We start from the raw sequence: 23,272 nt of genomic DNA on the forward strand, positions 1-23,272 counted from the left end.
TCCTAGTAGTAAACATTGAATTTAAGTTCAATATTATCGATTTGTGAATAAGGGTGGTGTCACTTAATACATGTTAGTTCACTAGATATGTTCTGTTCCAAAGGGAAAAATTCTGTATGCAAGACCATTGACTCTTGCATATTTACATATTGAGGAAGAAAATGGGGACACTTAAGTGAACTGTTTATTTTTTATTAACTGCTTGTACCACTGAACAAATATTTTGCAGGAGTACCTGTTTATCACATCTGAAATAAAAAAAATCAATGTGGGAGACACAAAACATAGTAATCCTTTGCTAAAATTACTACACTAAAGTGCCGTGTGATATTTGGATCAAAATATTGAGAAAACTATAAGTTTCTAAGAAATCAAATCCTTCATTTATATCAATTCAGACCCTTGTTGATGCTTGCAAGGTAACAACACAATTATTGTGGACTTAGGCTCATTACTAATGTAAATCATAACATTTTCCCCCTTGGAAATAGTTCAGGCGACCCTCCTCCCCAAACATACACAAACAAACTATATATTGTTCCACTCAAAATGCAAAATATTACCCCTTTACACCCTGGTATATCATATGTATAGGAATTAGCATGATTAAGTGAATATTTCACCTAAATTTGATCAACATAGGGTATAAATATCGTAAATTATTTTAAAAAAAACTGAAAAATTTGACGATTTTGATGGTGCTGCCACCTACAACAGCCAAATATTTCCGAACTTTTTTTTGTTTCGATTTATTCTACAGGGCTTCTACTAAAAGGGAATATATAATAAAAGTGTGTATACTGTTGCTGTTTCTTAAAAAAATAAATGAAATTAGATGAAATTTGCATTTTTCTAAAATTCATTTTGATCACATTTCCATGGTTACGGTTGCTAGGGAAGAAAATATTTGAAATCAATTTTCAATCTGTTTTCATATCACTATACATATTAACTCTATATAAAGTATATACTTGCAACAAAAAATATATTATTAAAGCAAGATAAATTACTTTAAAAACGTGCGTTTTTGTAGTTTTCCTTGCTCATTTTTAGGGGCCATCAGGGGAAAATTTGAAAATGAATATTTTTAACACAAAAATTATTTTTTCAAAAAAAAATTTCATATTCAAGTTCTAATTAGGTAAATCCATATCTAGAATACGAAATTTGATCAATTTGCCAAAATGGACTTATCACTGTTTGCCTGATTCTTACATGGACCTGTATATCCTTTAAAACTTTTGCATTCAATAATTTATGAAACGTGTTCAATCACTTGCTAATTATTAATTTTGAAATCCATTCACTCTTGAAAATTGAATTATCTAAAGTGCATGGCAATAAGTTTCATATTTTAAAAATTGAAATTTAAGTATCCCTAGAGAGTAAATATTGTTATGGACAAGTTATCTAGATTCTATTTGACTTGAAAATTTAAGGTTATTGTATATTATGTACTTCCCATACCTTGACAGTAAGTATAACTTCTAAATGTTTATGAAATATTCATGTTCATATACATGTAAAGTTGTAAACTATGCCTATGGTACATCATACATAAATTATGCCACTTCAGGGAAACCATTTGAATAAACCAATTAAGGCAGATTCATGTATTTCCTGAGGTTGAAATTGTTATTCCATTCCTAAGTACTTGTAAAATGATTGTGCAATGATTTGAGAATAGATAGTGGTCAATTAATATATTTCTTTTTTTCGAATAATATTTTTTCTTTCTCTCTCTCTCTCTCTCCATTTTTACAGATTAAAGGGCTGCTTCTTTTCTTGTGAAGGCTTCACAAAACTTCAAAAACCTAATGAAAAATATTGTCCAGATTTCCATCCATGTCATTATGTTTCATGAGCTCTTATAGACTAAGGTCTACTTCTAATTTTCATCTCTGTACCATGAGAATTTTCACAAAGAGCAATATGCACACCTTATACTCCTTTTAGAAAAATAAACCTTTAATTCATCTGTCTTATATTTTTACTTCTTTTTTTTATTTTTCATTATTTCAATTTTTCTAATTTAAATATAAATTACCGTCATACTCCAGTAGAATTTCTGAAGCTAATATGTAAGGTATTTCTTCACTTATAACACTTTATTTTATAAATGAGTTATCTCCCTTTGACAGCAAAATAATCTCCTTTTAATAACAGAATTTGAACTGTCTTATTAAAGATTGTGATATAACAAATGTTTTTTCATTAAGCCCAATATAACTTTATGGTATATCACTATATTTATATCAGATTTCTTTATCCCATCAAGAAATAAAAGCATTCATTCTCAATTTCTTGTAGAATTTTCTGAATTATACATTATTTAAAACTTCCAGGTCAATTCTTCTGCTTTTCTTTTCACTTGCTTATTAATTTTCAGAATTAAAACACATTAAATTGTAAATTGACCATTTTTTTGTTTCTCAAACATAAACAACTTGATAAATCTGTAATATATCCTGAAAGAACTTATTGTCTTGAAAAAATCACCAAAAAGAAAATAATAAAATATTCCCCGTTCAAATTGTTGTCACACAAAAGGTCCAGTATGAGTTCAAAATTTTCAATACAGCAATATATCATTCACATCACTTAAAGAAAACCCTGATCATAGAGGATCCCACAAAACTATTTTCCTTTAAAACAACACTATCTTCTGAAAAATATTGATACACACAAAATGGGCACTAGGTTCCCAAAATCACGACACAGTTTATCGCACCAAAATAAATTGATTACGGCTTAAAATATAATAATTAGCAACGTTTATGTGATCAACAAAGCCAATGGTATTAAATCAAAACCCATTGGATTAAAGTTAAATTAAGACCAAGTACTTCTGCCTATATGCATGTGTTCAAGTTATAAGATTTAATGAAACATCGTAGCGAAGAATTTACTTAATGAACTGGTCAGAAATAAAATTTGAAGGTACATTAACCTAACATAAAAGATGTTAGCCTTAAATAATGGCCGTCTGTCTGAGGTCTGCAAGAACAAATATTACGGCACTATAATTGGATATTAAATTCAATAATCTTTTGCAGTCTTAATTGTGATTTAATGATTTTTTTTTATATTTATTTTTATATCATTTTAAGAAACATGTTGTACTCAGAAAAATAGTTACACAAGTTTTACTTTAGTCTAAGAATGGAAATATAGTTGTTTCAAGAAGCATGTTTCATTGCATTGAATTAAACCCAAGAAACCAGACTTCAATTTTTTCTTAGCAATTTTTTAACAATACAATTTTAAAGGTGTTAATTAACTCATCAAATATGGGTGGAAACTTCTTCTAATTATTCATTTTAGAAATCTTTCTTTGATGTCGACCTTGTAAAGGAGCAGGGTCAAATATCCAATTTCAAAGACAACATCACTCCCTTTTTTTTTCATTTTTTGTATCTTAAGTAGTTAGTTTGCAGTGTATAAATTGACTACCAATAATTATGGTCAAACATTAATAATTCGAAATTTCTTTTTTTTTTTTTAAATTTTAAAATTCTATATTCTCTTTCATTGATAATGAACTCTCTCTCTGAGTTAATTTTAAAACATTTTTCAATAAACTTAATTGCATCATCATTCTTCAAGTGTAATATCAACCACCTGTGAAATTATCATTCAAATATAATTAATTTCTCTTCAAATCAAGGCCGTAATATTTCGTAGTCAATTTCAAAATGCAATACAACCAATACCACTGTAAAACTTTTAATTGTCAAACATGCCCAGTGTCAAAAATTCAATTTTTTTAATTTGTTCTTCAAACGCTCCTTTTTTCATCCATTTAATAAAATCTTGTATCAACCCTAACTTTCTACTTATCAAACACTTGTAAAATTGACATTCAAAAAGCTCCAATCTTTAACAATTACCGACTTAAAATATTTACTTGTTTCAATCTATCAAAAGATCGTCAAATCATTATACTGTTAAATTTCACATTAAATACTGAATGAAATTGAAAATCAAACAGCCCTAACTTCAAACAATTGTCACCTTTAAATAAAGACCCACTCCAAAATACCATGAGGTCCACAGATCATTTACTTTTCCAAAATTCAACAAACAGCTGTGCACTTGTAACAAATGTATCACAAAATCTTACATGATTTATTGTACCTGTTACTATATGATTGCTAAAATACCAATTAATCTTCTATATATATATACAGACTTTTTTTTTTAATTATTTTAATATAAATTTAATTTTGACAGGTTGAAAAAGTCTAGATATAATAAATTTAACTTCTTTCAAAATTGTTAAAAAGAAAAAAAAAGAAAACCTAGAAACTTTCCTTTGAGGACATCTTCGCACATCTGAAGGATAGTGCAGTGATGGATTCAGAAAGAAGGGGCCTTAACTGCATGACTGCTTAAGAGGGGACCTGCTCAGGTCATGCATCTGAGTGCTTCCCTATATAATCAACCAAATTTACCCCCACCCAGGGACCGGACCACTATAGCAATGTTTTGATAAATGTTACCCAGAATGCATAAGATTCTGAAACAGCTAAATTTTTGGCAAAATACAAAGGTTGAATACTTTATGATGAGTCCATGTATTGAACCACTGGCAGTTATTTTGAGAAATTGATTAGAAAAATCAAGTTATTTCAATAAGCAAATCTCTTGTTACTGTTCTACAAAATAAGGTTCTACTGTAAGAGGAGTTCATGCAGAAAGATGGTACACTTATTTATTTTTTGTAAGGGTCATACAGTGGGAAATTCACCTTAACTAAAAAAAAAACTAAAATTACATAAAAAAATTCAGATGCATTAACCCCCTCATACAATCTTTTTTAAATACCTTAAATTAAATATAAAAATATACTATAGTGACTTTTTACATTAATCTACACAAAAAAGCTCATAATAAGCAATTTAAAAAAATATAAAAAAAACATTTATCCGCTCAGAACCCAATACATTAAAGACTTACATACATCACAGTATCTCGTAAAAAGTATTTAATGTTTGTAGTATAATAGGTAAAATGTATCTGAACTTCCGTTAGTCATCAAAATAGGTATAATAGGGGAAAATGTAACTAACTACCTCTTGGTCATTCTAAATAAAATCAATTAAAATGGCCGTTTATTCTTTGAAAAAAATCATTCACTTGGAAAACATGACAATTCTCCTGATAAAGAAAGTTTTTAAAGTCACAAGATATGAAGCTCTTACTTTTTTTATCACCTATTCCCATTTTTAAAGGCAATTCATTAATTGTAAAAATTAAATGACAGCAACTGAAAGATAAAATTGGCTGTTCTATAGAATGTTCAAAGGATAAAATTGAGAATGGAAATTGGGAATATGTCAAAGAGACAACAACCCGATAATAGAAAAAAACAACAGCTGAAGGTCACTAAAGGAGGTTCCTTTAATTTCATATTTTACCCAAAGAACCATAAATTAATTGTAAAAGAAATGATAACAACATTTTAATTTTTGATACCGACTTTTAATAATTAGCTTGAATTTCAGCTAACCTTTAATGTACAGTTTGAAACAAAACAAAATTTGTTACTCTATATATAGGCCTTCAATATAAAATGTAAAATAATATGGTTAAGAGTACTATCATGCAGCTAAATAACTAACATGTGTATTTTAAACTATTGTTTTCCAACAAAAAATCTAAACAATTGTGAAGTACCTTTAGCCAGACCATGTGACTATATATATATATGTTAAAAGTCTAATTATGTTCCGCTATAAATCAATGATCGACTTCTTATTATGAAATTTATAGATAAGATCTGACCGATTTTTAAGCTTTCTACATGTACTTTTGAGTGGTGAAATAAAACATTTCTGATTTGTAAGTTGAAAAGGGTTGATAAATGGATGCAAATCTTACTGGTGTATTTACTAATAGGAAAGAGATTAGAATTTTCAATGAATAGACAAAATAAAGGCTGGCTTAGAATGAACAGTAAGGAAAGAAGAGATGTGGTACTGCCTGTCAATCTTTTTAAAATATTTGTTGAATCGGTGATAATGGTAAATATATACAGTATCCCAGAGTCCTAAGAAGCTTGTTTAAGTTACAAAACATTTGGTTGAGGCAAACGTATGTAAGAGAATGAAAACTAAAAAAATCAGCAATTTTTCTATTTATAAAGGGGCATAACTCTTGAACAGTTAGAGTAATGCCACCAAAATTCAAATCTGATCTGTGTTTTGCAATAATAAGCATTGTGTTTAAGTTTCATAACATCGAGTTGATGCAAACTCAAGTTAGAGAACAGAAACCAATGTCGGGACATATGGATGGGCGTACGTACAGACGGACAAGGGTAAAACTTAATGCCCCCTACGCTACGGCAGAGGCATAAAAAGGTTATGGGACGTACCTGACAGAAGGGGAAACACTTAATGCCCCCTTTCACCTAGCAGCTGTTATATCTGTATATTATGTAAATATAGATTCCACAACTGCAACAAGTGACTATTACGTAGCAATTTTACCTGACCATATCGGGAAATAGGTATTTAGTCGGATCTTAACACGTACGTGTGATTTGTTTAAACCGGTTTTCGATAAAAATAGACGAAGAAATGTCAAAATGTTTAAGACTTAATTAAATCCGTATTTCGGTAAGATTGTGCAAGCATACGATATTTATTGCGTGTTACACTTTGAGAAGCGAATAATCTGTAACTACTTTATCAAATATTCTGTAAAAACGTTAATTTTGAGCTATGAAAGTCAAGTGGCAAGAGAATTTTTCCTGAGGAAGTTTTAAAAAAGTGCAAAAAAATATTTTTACAGTGGGTTAGCTTTCATTAGTCTTCACTATCTATAGATTAACAGCTTTTGGTTATATTTATAATTCAGAATCATCATTGAAGGTGGAGCGCGATTGCGCAGTTAAATAATTATATGGATGTGCCATTTGTATGATGAGTGACATTCCGTGGTATTATGTGCCAATTCGAAAAAGTTATTCGAGAATTGTCTCCCCTTAACAGGTTCATTTTTTTTATAATTATGTTTAGGTTTCAGATATAATTTTGAATAATTACAAAATGAATCAATGCAATATATTTCAGTTTTTGTTATTGATGTATCAAAACAATTGATGTACGAATATAATTTCATAAATTTGAAACGTCTAAAATTTTTACATACCAATATAGTTAACTTTTTATTATTTTTGAAACAGACTATGAATAAAAATTGCATGAAATTACTTCCCTTCATGATAGATTGATTGGGAAATGAGCCAGAGTTATCTATTTGTGATCACACAGAGGGACTAGCAAGCAAATTTTGATTGCAGCTAATTCAATGTTAAAACAATGTTCCACTATAAACGAATGTTATTTTATACAAATATAAGGACTTAGTTAGCTAAATCTACAAATTTTATTTGAAATTATGAATTTTTATTGCAATAGATTAATATGCTATATTACGATATGTCTCCACTCGAGACATTTAAATTTTAATCTTTAAAGCGTGAGGCTTAATTTTTTTTTTAATTTAACTATTGAGAGTGGAGACAAATAATCGTAATACACAAGTTACAGTGGTGGAATTTGTTTCTCTAATGATTTTTATCCTTCCTTTTCAAAGATTTGAGGAAAATTGTGTTCTTTTGGTGAGACGTCTGATCAGGCATCAGGTTGCCTTTTTTACGTCACGATTAAATTTCAACCAATCAGTTGTTGAGAACAGATTTTTCACTAGTGAAGAGAAATATTTTTCTCACACCGGTTTGGAAATGTGAAAATAGCACAAAAAAATTAGAGAATGTTTACTCTTATCTCCACAGGAGCTGAAATTATTAGCGGTGGCAAAACAAGCAAATAAAACTTGTTAAAAGAAAACAACAAAATAAAAACTTCATCAAGTGCTTCCCACAAAACAAAATTTGACACTGAAAGTTAAACAGCCCCCAATCAGTCACTACACAATACAAGGTTAAAATGACAAATCTTAAATGTTTCAAAATCACAACTTTAAATGTTAAAAGTGTCACAATTTATATATCTTATTCTGTTATTAATTTTTGTTATATTTACTTTAAACCCCACAACAAGGGATTATACCATACTTTCTCTCATTTCATTTGAAAATATCAATATTTATTTAAACATGACACTAATATGGATAAATTCAATTTTGTGAGGTTAATTTGTATAAAGTCTGATCGAAAGTAGACTCCATAAATGATTTGTAATCCTATGAACAACCTTGGGATTTAACAAAATATCATTTACCCACAAAATATCTGATTGAGAGAAAACCCTGTAGGTGATTAATAATTCTATGAACAACCATGAGACTTAACAAAATATCATTTACCCATAAAAGTCAAAAGTCCATAAATATGACAGCAAGAAATACAACACTTAATAGTAGTCGTTTTGGACAAACTTTTACGCTAAAGGGCCATACCAACCACCAATTAACACCAGACATCTCAACTTAAGCCCTACAAACCTTAGCAACTTTCATTGGAACAAATAGCCATTGGCACTCATACCACAGTCTTGTCATTGTAAAAGTAAGCCATTATAGGTCAAAGTATAGTCTTCAACACAGGCTCACACTGAACAGCAAGCTATAAAGTTATAAAGCTTGGCTCACACTAAACAGCAAGCTATAAAGCTATAAAGCTTGACTCACACTAAACAGCAAGCTATAAAGCTATAAAGCTTGTCTCACACTTAACAGCACGCTATAAAGTTATAAAGCTTTAAAGCTATATTATAAAGCTTGGCTCACACTAAACAGCAAGCTATAAAGCTATAAAACTTTGAAGCTATATTATAAAGCTTGGCTCACACTAAACAGCAAGCTATAAAGCTCTAAAGCTATAAAGCTTGGCTCACACTAAACAGCAACCTATAAAGCTCTAAAGCTATAAAGCTTGGCTCACACTAAACAGTAAGCTCTAAAGCTATAAAGCTTTGCTCACACTAAACAGCAAGCTATAAAGCTCTAAAGCTATAAAGCTTGGCTCACTCTTAACAGTAAGCTAGAAAGCTTTAAAGCTATATTATAAAGCTTGGCTCACACTAAACAGCAAGTTATAAAGCTATAAAGCTTGGCTCAAACTAAACAGCAAGCTATAAAGCTCTTAAGCTCTAAAGCTTGGCTCACACTAAACAGTAAGCTCTAAAGATATAAAGCTTGGCTCACACTAAACAGCAAGCTCTTAAGCTCTAACGCTATAAAGCTTGGCTTACACTAAACAGAAAGCTATAAAGCTCTAAAGTTATAAAGCTTGCCTTACACTAAACAGCAAGCTATAAAGCTATTAAGCTCTAAAGTTATAAAGCTTGGGTCACACTAAACAGTAAGCTATAAAGCTATTTACATGCCTGTCACAAACCTCCCAAATAGTCTAAGAAGAGACACAATAGGAGAAATTAATTTTTAAATATTACACCAGTTAAATTCAAAAACTCTAACTAATTGACCAATATTACCTTAACTTTCTGAAACATGAAGCCTCCCTTGATAGCATTGTGTCTTTTAAGGGCCGAATGAAGATCCCTTAATTCTAAAAGTGTAGCAAAGTCCATCTGCATGTTGATAATCTATCCCAAGTCTCCTGATTTCAACTAATCTTGTAAAATCCACATTGGATGTTTTCAACTGATATGTAAGCACCAAACTTAAAACTTTCTCCAATAAATTGTTTCTCGTTATTGTTTAACAATCATTTTTCTTAGTAATAATTAATATCATTTCCATTATTGTTCCCAACTTTACTGTCAACAACAAGATGTTATAAACTCCTTCAAATTTTCACTGGGAATAGTTGAAGAAAATGAAGACAAATCTAATTATTAAGCACAATTGAATTCAATCATGTACAAAATTACTACAAAATGCACAAGTAGTCATCATTGAAGAATTTTTTTAAACTTTAGAGCCAGAAATCTTTAAAATATCAATTGGTAGTTATATTCAGCTTCCATTTACAAAAGTTTTATTTTTCAAATATTCCATTATTTCATTTTTGTAAACACGGAATAAGACCAATACACATGATTTTATCTTGCCATATTTACATCAGCGATCCGATATTTAATTTTTTCCCACGATCCCTTACACCACTTCGAGTTTAAAATCTATCATAGATCACAATGTTTTAATTATACACATTAATTAACATCAAGATGCCCAACGCTTCCAAATTTAACACAGAAACAATTGACGAATTATCCACTTGACAGAACTTAATTGACGGATCTGAAGATCTATGTGTCCACGTTATATATTCAAATTGTCAAATTTATCCAAAGATTTCAATGTTTTGCTTAAGGATTTTTATAAATATTTGGGGCACTTAAAAGGATTTTAATTTGTTTTCTCGATTTAATTTAATAGCATTTTGACCAGTGGACATTTTTTCCCATTGACAATTTAAGTTTGGAAGATTTTAATTGATTAAAATCAAATGTTAATTTATACTATATAAATCATATGTATGTTGATTTAAATACACTGTGATTTGTATTGAATAATGTTATTATTTCAAACAATGTCTAATGGAAGCAAGAACATTCTTAAACCAGTTAATATCCAATCAAAAGCATCTAAAAATTTACCTCTATAGGTTCTAAATATTTCTGTTACTTCATGTTTCATCTTCAGAAATTTTGTGAAAAATTATTTAGAAAAAAAAGATTCATTTGATGTCATAGTTTAAGAAAATCTAATTATTTCAATCCACTGACATTTATAATACCACAAAGTTCTATAACTATAGCGCCATCACAACAACTTCAGAATGAAAAGTGAAAGATATAGTTTAGTGTATTTTTTGGTTGAAATAAACATGATGGCAACCTTCCCATCCTACTTTAAAGGACCCTCATTCTCAGTTAGAAATGGTAGCTCTTTAGTTTCTGCCATGTCTGGTAGTTTGAGAAATATCTAGCTACTTTTGCTTAGAATGATAGCAAATTACAGAGTTATCTCCCCTCAAATGTTAATTTTCAATCAAATTATATCTTGAATTACCAGAAAAGGAAAATAAGAGAAATGGTAAATTCATTCGCCATTATATTTTCTGAACTTAAATTAATGTCAAGTTTAGTGTTATTTTTGTTTGTCATGTTTTCACCACTGCCTGATTTTAGGCAGATTGGCACTTTAAAGGACAGTCACATGAGTGAGCAGTCTGAAAAATATGTAAAGCTCTAAAAAAAAAAATTTAAAAAAAAATTTGTTAGAGGTCAGTTTCCTCTAGATCATTGTAGATCAAAATCTTTTAAATTTTTAATAACCGTCACTTTTTCTATCAATCAAATATTTCATTCATTTTAAATTATGTATATTTCTCTTTATCAATAATATACCACAATTATGTGACAATATATAATATCCTTTTTGTTAAAATTGGTATTATTTTCTACAAAAAACGGAATATTTAAATTGATACACATCAAATTTTAGCGAGTAATTAAAGGCTCACTTGAAATCTTTAAACCTGCGGTAAAAATAACACGGTCATCAGTATCTAAAATGTGTATTGACCGAATTCATCAATTGTCACTTAAAGAGTTTAGATTAGAAAGCTGTATAATTATGTTCAGATATTAATCAAAGGGCTTTTATTTAGTAAACTGAATACCACAATTTAAAAGAAATTTTATCTTTAATCAGTATTATTGAATGTCACTTAAACCAAGGTCTTTGTAAAATTTAAAATGTGTAATTCATTAATGTTTTATTGTTAAAAGGTAGGATAAGGGCAATTATGAAAAGTAAAAACATGTCTTGACAGTTCTTGTACAAAATGTATATCTCAATTAATTGTACTTTATTTGAGTCCTTTTTCATTTCATTTTGTGATACGTTAAATGAATGATTTAATAGATACAAGTCAATTCACTACTAATTACATAGATTCAATGCTGAAAGAAATTTAGAATATTTTTTATACCAGAAAACAGTGAAAAATCACTGGTGCTATGAAAATGTTGTGTTTTTTTCCAATATAAATCAGTTTATTATGTATTTGTGTATTTTTTTACTTTTTAAAAGCAACTATATCTTAAACATGTCCAAACATTCTTAACACTGCTTAACTGAAAATCATTTTAAAAAAAATGCAATGTATAACAATAAAGCACCCATTTACATATAATGTTATAAAGGGACGTCACTCAATAACAGTAAAAGTGACTAAACCCAAATTCAAATTGATATATATTTGTGTTTTCTGGCAAAAAACATTGCATAAAAGTTTCATAAAATTTGGAGCAAACTAAAGTTACAGAATTGAAACTAATTTTGGGACTTACCCCCTGCAGCAGATCATCATAAAAAAGAAGAAAGTTTTTAATCTTTCTCATTTTCATATCCCCCTTTTATTATTTCCAATCATGCAACTGTCCGAAACATTCAATAATACATTTCGCACTTTAAGCAATTAAAAACAGCTCAATGATGAAGGTCCTGCTAACCAAGTGAGCAGTAACAGCTCCCAATGCTGAAGGTCCAGTGATCCAGGTGAGCAAAATGACAGAAATGAGGATGGTCCTGCTAACAAGGTGAGCAAAATGACAGAAATGATGATGGTCCTGCTAGCCAGGTGAGCAAAATGAAAGGTTTCAATCTATATCCCTTACAGACCCCATAATCCCTTTTATTTATTTTCCTCCATAACAATTAAGTAACATAAATTGCCATGTGCCGCATTATGTATTTGGACAATAAAGTGTTTTATAAATTTAACACCAATTCTGAATTCCATGTCAAAATATTTTGATTTTTAAATTTTGTTGATATTTAATGGGTCCATTAAAGTAGTTAAACATGTATAATAAATTTGTTATCGTAAAACAGGATAATAGGAAAAACAAACTAAGAAAAACATAACATTACTAACACTATTCAGACAAATTATTTTGGTTCACACTTATGGTCTATTTATTTCATTTAAGATGTTTTACTATATAATTGAGAATGGAAATGGGGAATGTGTCAAAGAGACAACAACCCGACCATAGAAAAAAACAACAGCAGAAGGTCCCCAACAGGTCTATATACAAGTATATCAAAGGGCAGGAAATAGGAATGAATTTTCATTGGTCTTTGTCTGTCAAATATTCTTTTTGAATTTTTTTTTTGTTATACTGTGGATTCAGTATTATTCGTTGGATACCAATTTTCGTGGATTTCGTGGGTAAAGGTGAACCACGAAACTAAATGTTCAACAAATAACAAATTGTCCATAGGATTTTTTGCAAAGCCACGAAATTAAATATCCACGAACATGTAAAATTTCTATAATCCACGAAAATTGGTACACACGAAAATAAATGAATCCACAGTAAATCAGGTTGATAGTTTTCTGGATTGAAATGTTTCATACTTTTTATGTCAGGCAGATGGTCTGAAGTGAGCAATTTCAAATTTGAGCTGGTCAAAAGACAGCCCCCACAATTCATGGCATCAGCAAGCCCCCAAAAAAAAATTAAGCTGTCAAATTTAGAGCATAAACTTTCTTCTTGATTTTTTCTCTTCCTGAATATGCATGAAATATTTGTCACTGGACATTAAGCAACCAACAATCAAAAATCAATCAATTCTTCTTGATTGTGCCAAGTTTTCAAAGCTGGACAATTGATAATTTTCATTTAATTTATCAGCATCTTATAATAAAATATTTTAAATATCTTAAATTAAGTCAATTCAAAATACCAAAACCATTGATTAAGAAAAAATCCATATTAAGTATCAATTAACCCAACAATTGAGCTGAAGAATAAAATTCTGACATAATTTCACAACTTCAAAGAAATAAATAGAACAAAATATTTTTTGTGTTATACAATTGACCTCCCATAGATATTTATAAATCGATACCACAAAAAAAGGTCTCAGAAATGTTTTAATTTCAATTATTCATACAGCTTACTTGTACAAGTGCATGGTTCATTTGACAATTTTATAAAGTAAGTTTTAAGCTTACTTAAATTTTATTGATAGCTTTCTCTGATTAAATCTTTTAACTATGAGTGTATTAGTAAGACTTAATTCATTTACTTATATACATTGTATTTCCAAATATTTTACAAATTTATATAGAATAGAAAATATCCAAATGTGTTACATTGTACTAATCATTTACATGATTTCAGTTAAAGTTTTTAACATTTTTCTATCTTCGTTTATAAAGTAACAATTCATGGTAAAAAAATGCTTTGCTTGTTTGTTTGTTTTTCCAATTAAGATTATTAGATATAAGATACTTTGAAGGTTTATTGACCAATAAAGGACACTTTATGGTAAAATAAGGCAGTAATAAGCTTAGGTCATTATACCAATTTTGATAGAGGCAGAGAACAAATATATTTATTAAAACTTTTCTCTTCTTTTTTTTTTTTTGAATTCTACATATATAAAGTGTGGAAATCTCTTCACCAAAAGACTTTAATAGGTGTGCAAAAAATGTCCAAACTTTTAGAACCCTCACCAGATTAATTATAAATTAACTCTATAGAATGCATTATAAAACTCATTTTAAAGGAGATAACTCAAATAATATCCTACAGAATCTACTGTAAAATGGACGTCAATTATCTGTCCTGTTAATTTAAGACAGTCAGCGGAAAATAATTTATAACTCATTCCTTTCATGACTACACCCATCTTGCAACTGGTTGACAAAAATAAACATTTGAAGCCTTGCATGTAGTATTTAGGGGTCGTATGAGGACCACCTTTGGGTGAAAGATTTTCTCGATGCATTGAAGAAGCAATGATGGCCTTCAACTGTTGTCTGCTCTTTGGTTGGGTTGTTGTCTCTTTGACATATTTCCCATTTCCATTCTCAATTTTATCACAATATTTGAATTTTGCATGATTTCCAACTGCTACTATTTTTTAAAATCAACTTCTTACAACAAGACCAATTTCCTCGTCAATTTTTTTTTATTTTAAAAAATAGATCTAATTAAAACTTACACCAGGTGGCATAAAAACTTTCTCTGCCGGTACAATTTTTTCTCCAGCATGAACTTTCTCTATTGTTATTTTGTCTTTAGGTGGGGCTGTTATGATCTTATCCTTAATCACTGCTTCCGAAGAGAGAGCAATTTTTTTCCGATTTTTATTCACCATCGGCAACCTCATAAGAGGAGAATCAAATGGAACCGAAAAACCGGGACCTGCCATTGTGATTCTGAATTCAATTAATTATATATTCCTTCCTTTTATGGTTAACAATATATCATATTCCAAAAGTCATTTTTATTTCTTCTTTCCGTAACAGAAACATATCCATGGAGCACTAAATAATAGAAGTCCATTAGAACAAACCAGCCACTACAATTATTATTTCATCGAAAATTTAAGTGACTTTTAAACGACTTTAAATAATTATCCATAGTACGTTTTAACTATTCGGAAATGATACATCCAAAATCAGCATTTAAACCATTTACCGAGATATCATATTGCAATGAAAACAAAGACTAATTTATGCAATACTGTCGATTCAAAGGAGTTGTAAGCTCAACAACTAAAATATAAATATTTAACCAGAAGGATTGTTAGTCTATCTAACATATAATTGGGCCATAACAATGATGATCATTATGGCTTTTCAATTTGATTTTTTTCACGCTATATAATTATACAATGGAAGAGATATATTCAAAACATTGGGCATAGTTTTATGAAAAATATATATATACATATCGTATGATGATAGAGATAGATACTATAGAATTTAACAATGCTGTTGTATCAGTTTGGCGGCTGCCATGTTGATCTTGAATACTAAATTGATCACCGATTTTGTAAATCTCTATTATTTCATCAGATTAGATTCAAGCACCCGTAATAATCATTAAAGTCAACAGAATGCATTATAGTCCGAATTAAATCTGATAACCTTAAATTACTCGTAGAATCCATTTAAACGGATTTTATGAAAAATATGTTATGATAGACTGTTAAATAATGGTCAATCAAATATTATATTCTTAACAATTTTATTCTAATCACGACAAAAGAACTGATTTCCTTGTTGCAAACACTGGTGTCAGATCTTTAGGAAAAATTCTAAACATTCTTCTATGTGAACTTTTTCAAAACGGCCATCTTCTACATTTTGCATTTCCATTAATTCATCTTAAATCTTATGCTCTTTATTATATATATACGTATAGTCATTATTACCCTAAATACTACATAATTGTAACCGTATGGTGAATCAACTTTAATTTTATTTTTCCTGTTGAAAGAAACTTCTCAAATTATTTGCAATGCCCTTAAAAGAGCAATATATCTATTTTACAATGAGGTCTATATCTTCAAATCAAAATCACACCATAAACACAGGTGCTAGAAAGGTCATGGTAAAGGTCACACAGCAAGAAAGGCTATGGAAAAGGTCACACATCATGAAAGGTCATGAAAAAGGTAACACAGTTTTGAGAACTTCCTTCTAAGATAGGGTCAGATAAAGCAATAAATCATGAAAGGTTTTCATAATATTTGACAATTATGATATTTTTTCTTTTGTTATCTTTAAAATAAAGATAAATGCCTAATTGTTTAAAGTACTGTAAAGTCAAAAATTGATTTTTATTGTGTACATTTGATATAGTACTTTTTTTCTTGTCCTATTTTGGTATTTTTATATGCAATTTGAGTATAATGAACTAGAAATTAATAATTAAAGGGAGATAACTCTGTGAACTAGAAATTAACATTTAAGGGGAGACAACTCTTTAATTTTCTATACTTCTAACCGAAATTCATTTAAAGATTTCTAACTTAGGATGTGCATAACCCAAAAATATGATGGTTATGTGTCACTTGTTTTTTTTTGGGTCAGGGTTTGAATTTTTCTTAATTGCTAAATGATTCATGCAAAAAGTTTAAGACACTTGATTAAAATATAATTACCAAAAAAAATAATTTATTTTTTTGAAATTTGTGACAGATTAATTGGTTTGGTACGTGTTTAATACAATTGTATATCTATATATGGTGGGGGTCAATTTCAATTGGCAGACAACATATGAACCTACAAGAGGACAGCTGACAATCCTAGTCAATTAAAATTCAAGTCAAACGTACAGGTCTACCACAAAAAGAGTCCGAACTACTGAATAAAGTAAAGTCTCATTTAATTTAGAAAAAAATATTCAATGACCATGATGACAATTGTCCCATATTTTCCAAAATCCTCAACTCAAGTCATTAATAATAATAACTTTCATATATTTCGATGGGGAATCATAAAGTATAAATGTAGTTTTAAAGAGCTTTAGAAAAACTTGAAGCAAAAGCAAAAACATTATAAAAATAAATCAAAGTATCTATAAAGTTTATTCTCAGAAATAATTATTTTTAATTTCAAGATTTCTTTTCCTTTCTTTCTGAAGTTAATATAGTGTGAAGCAGTAAGAGTTGTCTAACTTTGATTAAAAATAGGATAGTGGGGAAAATTCACATTTGGACAGTTGATATAAAAAAGAAGTAGTATAATGATTGCCAATGAGACAAATCTCCTAAAGGGAAAAATGATAAAGAATTTCACAACTTTAGGTCACTGTTTGGCCTTCAACAATGAGTCAAGTCCATGTTTGGCCTTCAACAATGAGTTAAGTCCATGTTTGGCCTTCAACAATGAGTTAAGTTCATACAATTTAGACCTTCAACAATGAGTTAAGTCCATGTTTGGCCTTCAACAATGAGTTAAGTCCATACAATTTAGGCCTTCAACAATGAGTTAAGTCCATGTTTGGCCTTCAACAATGAGTTAAGTCCATACAATTTAGGCCTTCAACAATGAGTTAAGTCCATGTTTGGCCTTCAACAATGAGTTAGGTCCATACAATTTAGGCCTTCAACAATGAGTTAAGTCCATACAATTTAGGCCTTCAACAATGAGTTAAAAAGATCCATCCAATTTACAATTTTGTACTCCTTGTCTTATAAATGATTTGACTGACACTGATTTAAAAATTTAGAGTTGAGAGTAAACTAAAATTCTAGAAATAAATTTAAAGAAAACCTAAAACTGTGAAAAGTAAGAAAATATTGCTTTCTATCGATCTTTACCTTAATTTAACTAATATAAAAAATAATGAAAAAATTAGTAAGTAATTTGTTTGCCAGAAAACATAGAGTTGAACAACCACAATGGGAAAATCCCTTAACAACCATTGAGGTTGGACACATGAAAAAAAATAGTGATTCCGCCATACTTCACAAACAGACAACAACAAAAAAGTGTCTTACCTTCTTTCTATAAATAGTTTCGTGCATATTTATATTATCAGGTCATTGTCATCACAATTTTTTAACAATTTTCTCCAAGTTTTTTTGAAAATATAAATATTTAATAACTAATAATACAGATTTAGAGGATTATGTTTTATGCCAGATTAATATTATTCTCAAAGGGGCCCATGACAGGATAATTATTTATTTATCATGCTGAAATTTATTTAATTTAACTTGTAATATCAATAATCTCTGTAAAGAGAAATATATTAATTTTATTTTAAAATTATACACCTTTTTGTAAAGGGGCTTAGACAAATGGACCTTAAAAAAAAATGTGTTTGAAATTCTTAAAAGGGAATTGGGCCATATATCTGATAAAATTGTCATTGGACCTATTACATCTTGTGATTGAATATTTAAATTCATATTTTACATGGATATTTTGCAACAAATAATAAATTATGTTCATACTTCTTAGCAATTATAAAATATCTTCATTTCTTCATAATTTTATTTCAAATATTTTACATGAAAAATTGTATAAGAGTAGAATGTCCAATTCTCTCTTGGGTACCCCATACTTGTACTTTTTAAAAAACTATGCAAGTATTTCTATTCTTTAAAGTGGAAAGTTAGATAATGAGAATTAAATGGAATTAATTAGGATATAAATAATTCTTCAAATCTCTATTTACGATTACTCTGACCTTGTCGTCATAACTGTAAAGTGGAAAATTTATGTACACATTTCAAACAGCACGTGAATAAATAAGGATAAATCCAGGGTGGGGTGGGGGCAAAATTCCATAAAACTAATTATGAAAAACTTGAAATATTTAATTTTTTTGCTGATAAAAAAATTGAGAAAGGAGGGGGAGGGGGTTGTCTGAGTATGATAATAGTACTTAAAAGTTTTATGAGTGTATATATAAGCCCCAGTTGTCCCAAAAAAATTGCATGTAATATTTGCCACTGATAATTAAGCAAACAAGGGAAGCAGTTGTCTTTGTAGTTTCTGTCCATTGTCCATTGTCCAGTTTTCAGATTTAGTATTTTGTTTCACATCTTATTTTTAGATCCAGATTGAAAGGTAGAACTGGATTTATGGGATTGACAATAAATAAAAAATGATACGTTGAACATGACCCTCTCAGCACTTGTACAACGAAGCCTCATAATGGATGGGCAAAGTAATTAACCAAAAAGTATTTCTGTTGTAAAAAGTTAAAGAAAACTACTAATAAGTTTTAAAAATGAAAAAAACAAACAATTCAATTATTAAAATGATTTTTCTTGCCTGACTCACCTCAAAATCTATACTTCGAAAGTTAACAGTTAAATCTGGAAGTTCTGTTTTCACCATCTTTCTACGTAAAATCCTCAAATTAAAATCGGCCAAGAAAAATTATATCGTCAAAAAATGAACGATTTCCTGATGATTTGTCATGTATTATTATTATGTCTCGTCCTTTTCTCTATTTATTATCACACTAAATAACAGTAACCATAAAAGGTTTGGCGTATTTTTCTAATCCGTCTATTTATCACTGACACTTTATTAAACCTTCTTCATACCTAATCTCACTAAAATCCATCCAATTATCCAAAAGCATGACAATATATGTCATAACTTATTCTACAGATGCACTCCAATTATTGAAAACGTAATTCATCAAATATAATATTTTGAAGTGTTTTATTAAAGCGTGATTTGAAATTCAAGTGTACTTTAAAAATGCACTCTGTTTGAAATTATGTTTAATAATTTCATTTTTCTTTTCATAAAGCAAACAAAACCAACTTGTGTAAAATTTATTAAATTTACAACTAATATTTATGTCACAGTAATGCACTTTAATGCAAAATTTATGTTCCAAAGCTTGTTAAAAATAAAATTTTATTGTCAAATTATATTATTTCAAAATTAAATTGTCAAATTTTAAACACATTAAACTTTCAAATTGCTTATAATTTCTGCCATTTTTCCTGTTTCAATACATTAAACACTTCATAGTTAGGCACACATTCTATTGTATCAGTTATAATAATGACATATCATGAGCTAGATTATTCCCAAAGTTGTGAAAAACATTGCTATTCTTGAACTCTATACTAATGAAAAGTCATGAAAAACACAGCTGTTCTTGAACTCTGTCACAATTCATTAATATAAAAAACACAGCTATTATTAAACACCATTTCCCCAATATCAGATATATTGTGCACACCTAAATGAAATATACAAGCTTTAATTAGCATTTTAATCAATTTTTTAAGGTAAGTTTTTTAAAAATGTCCAACTGTAGTGTTTTTAGCTTTGGAAATTTAAAAATTTAATAATACCAATTTTTAAATGCATTTTACACTGACTGTGAAAACACTGACTCCCAAATTTAGGGAAAAAAATAACCACTTCATAAAGATGACAGACTGTTGTTGTCAATACAGCACTTTGAATAACTTTTTTTCTACCCAATATGCAGTATAAAACATCTGAAGAATAACCATTTATATTTTTTCAATCTTAAGGCGAACTCTTCTGAACAATTGAAAACTGACAGATTCAAGTCTTTCTTTGTACAGTAGTTCCTTTGATCTCAGAAGCATTAATTAAAGTTATGTTTAGGTAAGTTATCCTCTTCCAAACTTATAGTGATCGATCAGAAAAAATAAACATTGATTGTTCAAACTTTGTTTTTTTCTCCTCCAAAATGGTAAAACACTATTACATTATTACCAGTAGAATAAAAACTTGCCAATCATTCTCTGTGGGTAATTCTTTTTGTTTGAGACGATTCATCAATCATAAAACACTTGAAATGAAAACAGTACCAGTCTTGACTGTTACCGTGGGCGGAAAACCAGAAATTAAAATAAACAATTCTTTAAAAAAGAAAGGTGCAGTTAATAAATTAACCTTCATCAGTCATAAATTTACTAAATTAACTTTTATTTTTTAAACTGATAAAATCGCTTGTTTTTTTTCAGAATTAAAATAACTTTCAATCTACTGGAGGTGATGTTTTTTGACATTAATAATACATTATTTTCATTTTTCTTTTGTAGACTAATTAGATGTTAATCTCATTAATCCCTTAAAGATTATCAATAACCTGTCAAAAACAACAAATGTGTAATAAATTGTAAGTATTGATAAAAACATCTGACAAACTTGATTAATTATAATCATTCTTACAAAATTACAAATGAATTCAATCATTCTTACAAAATTATAAATCAATTCAATGAATTCAATCAATAAATTTAATATTAGTAAATCTAAAGTAATTACGCATATGACAGCTTAAGATCTAGCAAAAAAACAAAAAAAAACAGAGATTATTTTTCAAGAAGTCAAATATCAGAAATCTGGACAGATAAAATATCATCCAATTTTTTTATTGTATTTTGCAAAAACATATTCACAAAAAAATATATGTAAGAAGATGAAGTATGAATGCCAATGAGACAACACTCCTAAGTTCCAAGAACAAACAATTAATGACAAAAAAGTTAACAAATAATTAGATCACCTTATGACCTTCAATGATGAGCAAAACCCATACTGCAAAGCAATTTGGTAATATATAAAAGGCACAAAATGAAAAATGTGAATCATTCATCAATATATATATGATCCTCACACATAGTTTGACAATCTGAAACCCACAAAATAACAGAAAATCCTATTCATCAAAATTAATACATAGACAGGAAGGATTGGGACATTTTTATTCCTTTTAATTCCTTTTACTGATGTCCTTTCAGCAATAAAATATGGAAAAATTGTGTTTTTTTGTGTATGAAAAATATAACACATGCAACTAATACTAAATACTACCACTTAAATCCAACATATTTTAATTCTTTTGTATTTGAGGCCTTGATACATCAAAATAACAATTTAAACTTCATAGTCTAGTCCTCGTAATATATCAAACCTCCCACATCCATCAGACCCATACTTTCTATTTAATAGATACAACATAACATAACTACAATACACATACACCTAGATTAAAGTAAGCATATAAAATGGTCGAGACTATTATCACTGAACTAGTATACATTTTTGTTAAGGGGTCAGCTGAAGCACCCCTCAGGAGTTTCTAGCCGCATTGGTGGACTTCGGTTGTCTGCACTTTGGTCCATTCCATTGACAATTTTAGTCATCTGAGTGTTCATTCACACATTGTCAAAATATTGAATTTTAAATAAGAAAGTCTGCATAAATATCATGCATATTATCCCTCTAATTGCTACAGATTGTACAAATAAAAGAATATGTTAGGCATATAACAAAGAGACAGCAACCAAAAGCCATCTAAAGGTTAACTTTCCTACTTCAACAATGTTCAAACTTGAATAGGTGGAGGAAGTCAAAGTGACTTAAGGATCAGGAGACAACTACCAACCTTAGGTAGGAGAACTGACAATCCTAGTCAATTGGCCGTTTCAGAATCTAATGCATCCTGGGTATATTTTCGAAAGCGTTCACCAAAGTGTTTTGATTGGTTTAAAACGTTATAAACAATGGAAATTCAACCAATGACGTAGCATTGTTTTCACTTTGGGGTACGAACAATGAAATTACCCATGATGCTCTAGATTCTGAAAAGGCCAATTAAGATTGGAGTCGAGTGCACCTGCCATATGCAATATTGAATTTCAGAATCGCAGTTTTGATAGGCTATATAGGATTAGTTTTCTCGTCTGAATTGTTTTACATTGTCATTTCGGGGCCTTTTATAGCTGACTCTGCAGTATGGGCTTTGCTCATTAATGAAGGCCGTAGGGAGACCTATAGTTGTAAATTTCTTTTTCAATTTTGGTGTCTTGTGGACAGTTGTCTCATTGGCAATCAAACCACATCTTATTTTTTATAGTGGTACAGTAGTTGGTCTATTTAGACCACTTGTCCACCAAGGTTCCTGGTGTAAAATGAACTTAGCTAGCACTGGTAGAATTATTTTGACATATTGCTTGTATGGTCTATCTATGATCGCAATCAAGGCTGTATGCTGAACCT

At 29.3% G+C, this 23,272-nt stretch overlaps 1 protein-coding gene across 10 annotated transcripts in view; it reads right to left on the minus strand.

The window, feature by feature from the left end:
* The window catches only part of LOC134691349 (dual specificity tyrosine-phosphorylation-regulated kinase 4-like), a 109,385-nt gene that overhangs the window by 36,729 nt on the left and 49,384 nt on the right, over positions 1 to 23,272 (minus strand). The window contains exon 1 of one of the 10 annotated variants that reach the window (XM_063551818.1): positions 14,965 to 15,189. The exons of 6 other annotated variants lie outside the window; for them this stretch is intronic. In XM_063551818.1, coding sequence (XP_063407888.1) covers positions 14,965 to 15,174 — 210 coding nt within the window. In that variant the 5' untranslated portion in view covers positions 15,175 to 15,189. Of the gene's footprint in view, positions 1 to 12,296; positions 12,547 to 14,964; positions 15,190 to 18,255; positions 18,347 to 19,549; positions 19,864 to 23,272 lie in introns of those variants that run through there. 3 more of the 10 variants (XM_063551826.1, XM_063551827.1, XM_063551825.1) reach the window with 3 other exon arrangements.

This window comes from Mytilus trossulus, chromosome 11 (genome assembly GCF_036588685.1).
Source record: "Mytilus trossulus isolate FHL-02 chromosome 11, PNRI_Mtr1.1.1.hap1, whole genome shotgun sequence".
Taxonomy (NCBI): domain Eukaryota; kingdom Metazoa; phylum Mollusca; class Bivalvia; order Mytilida; family Mytilidae; genus Mytilus; species Mytilus trossulus.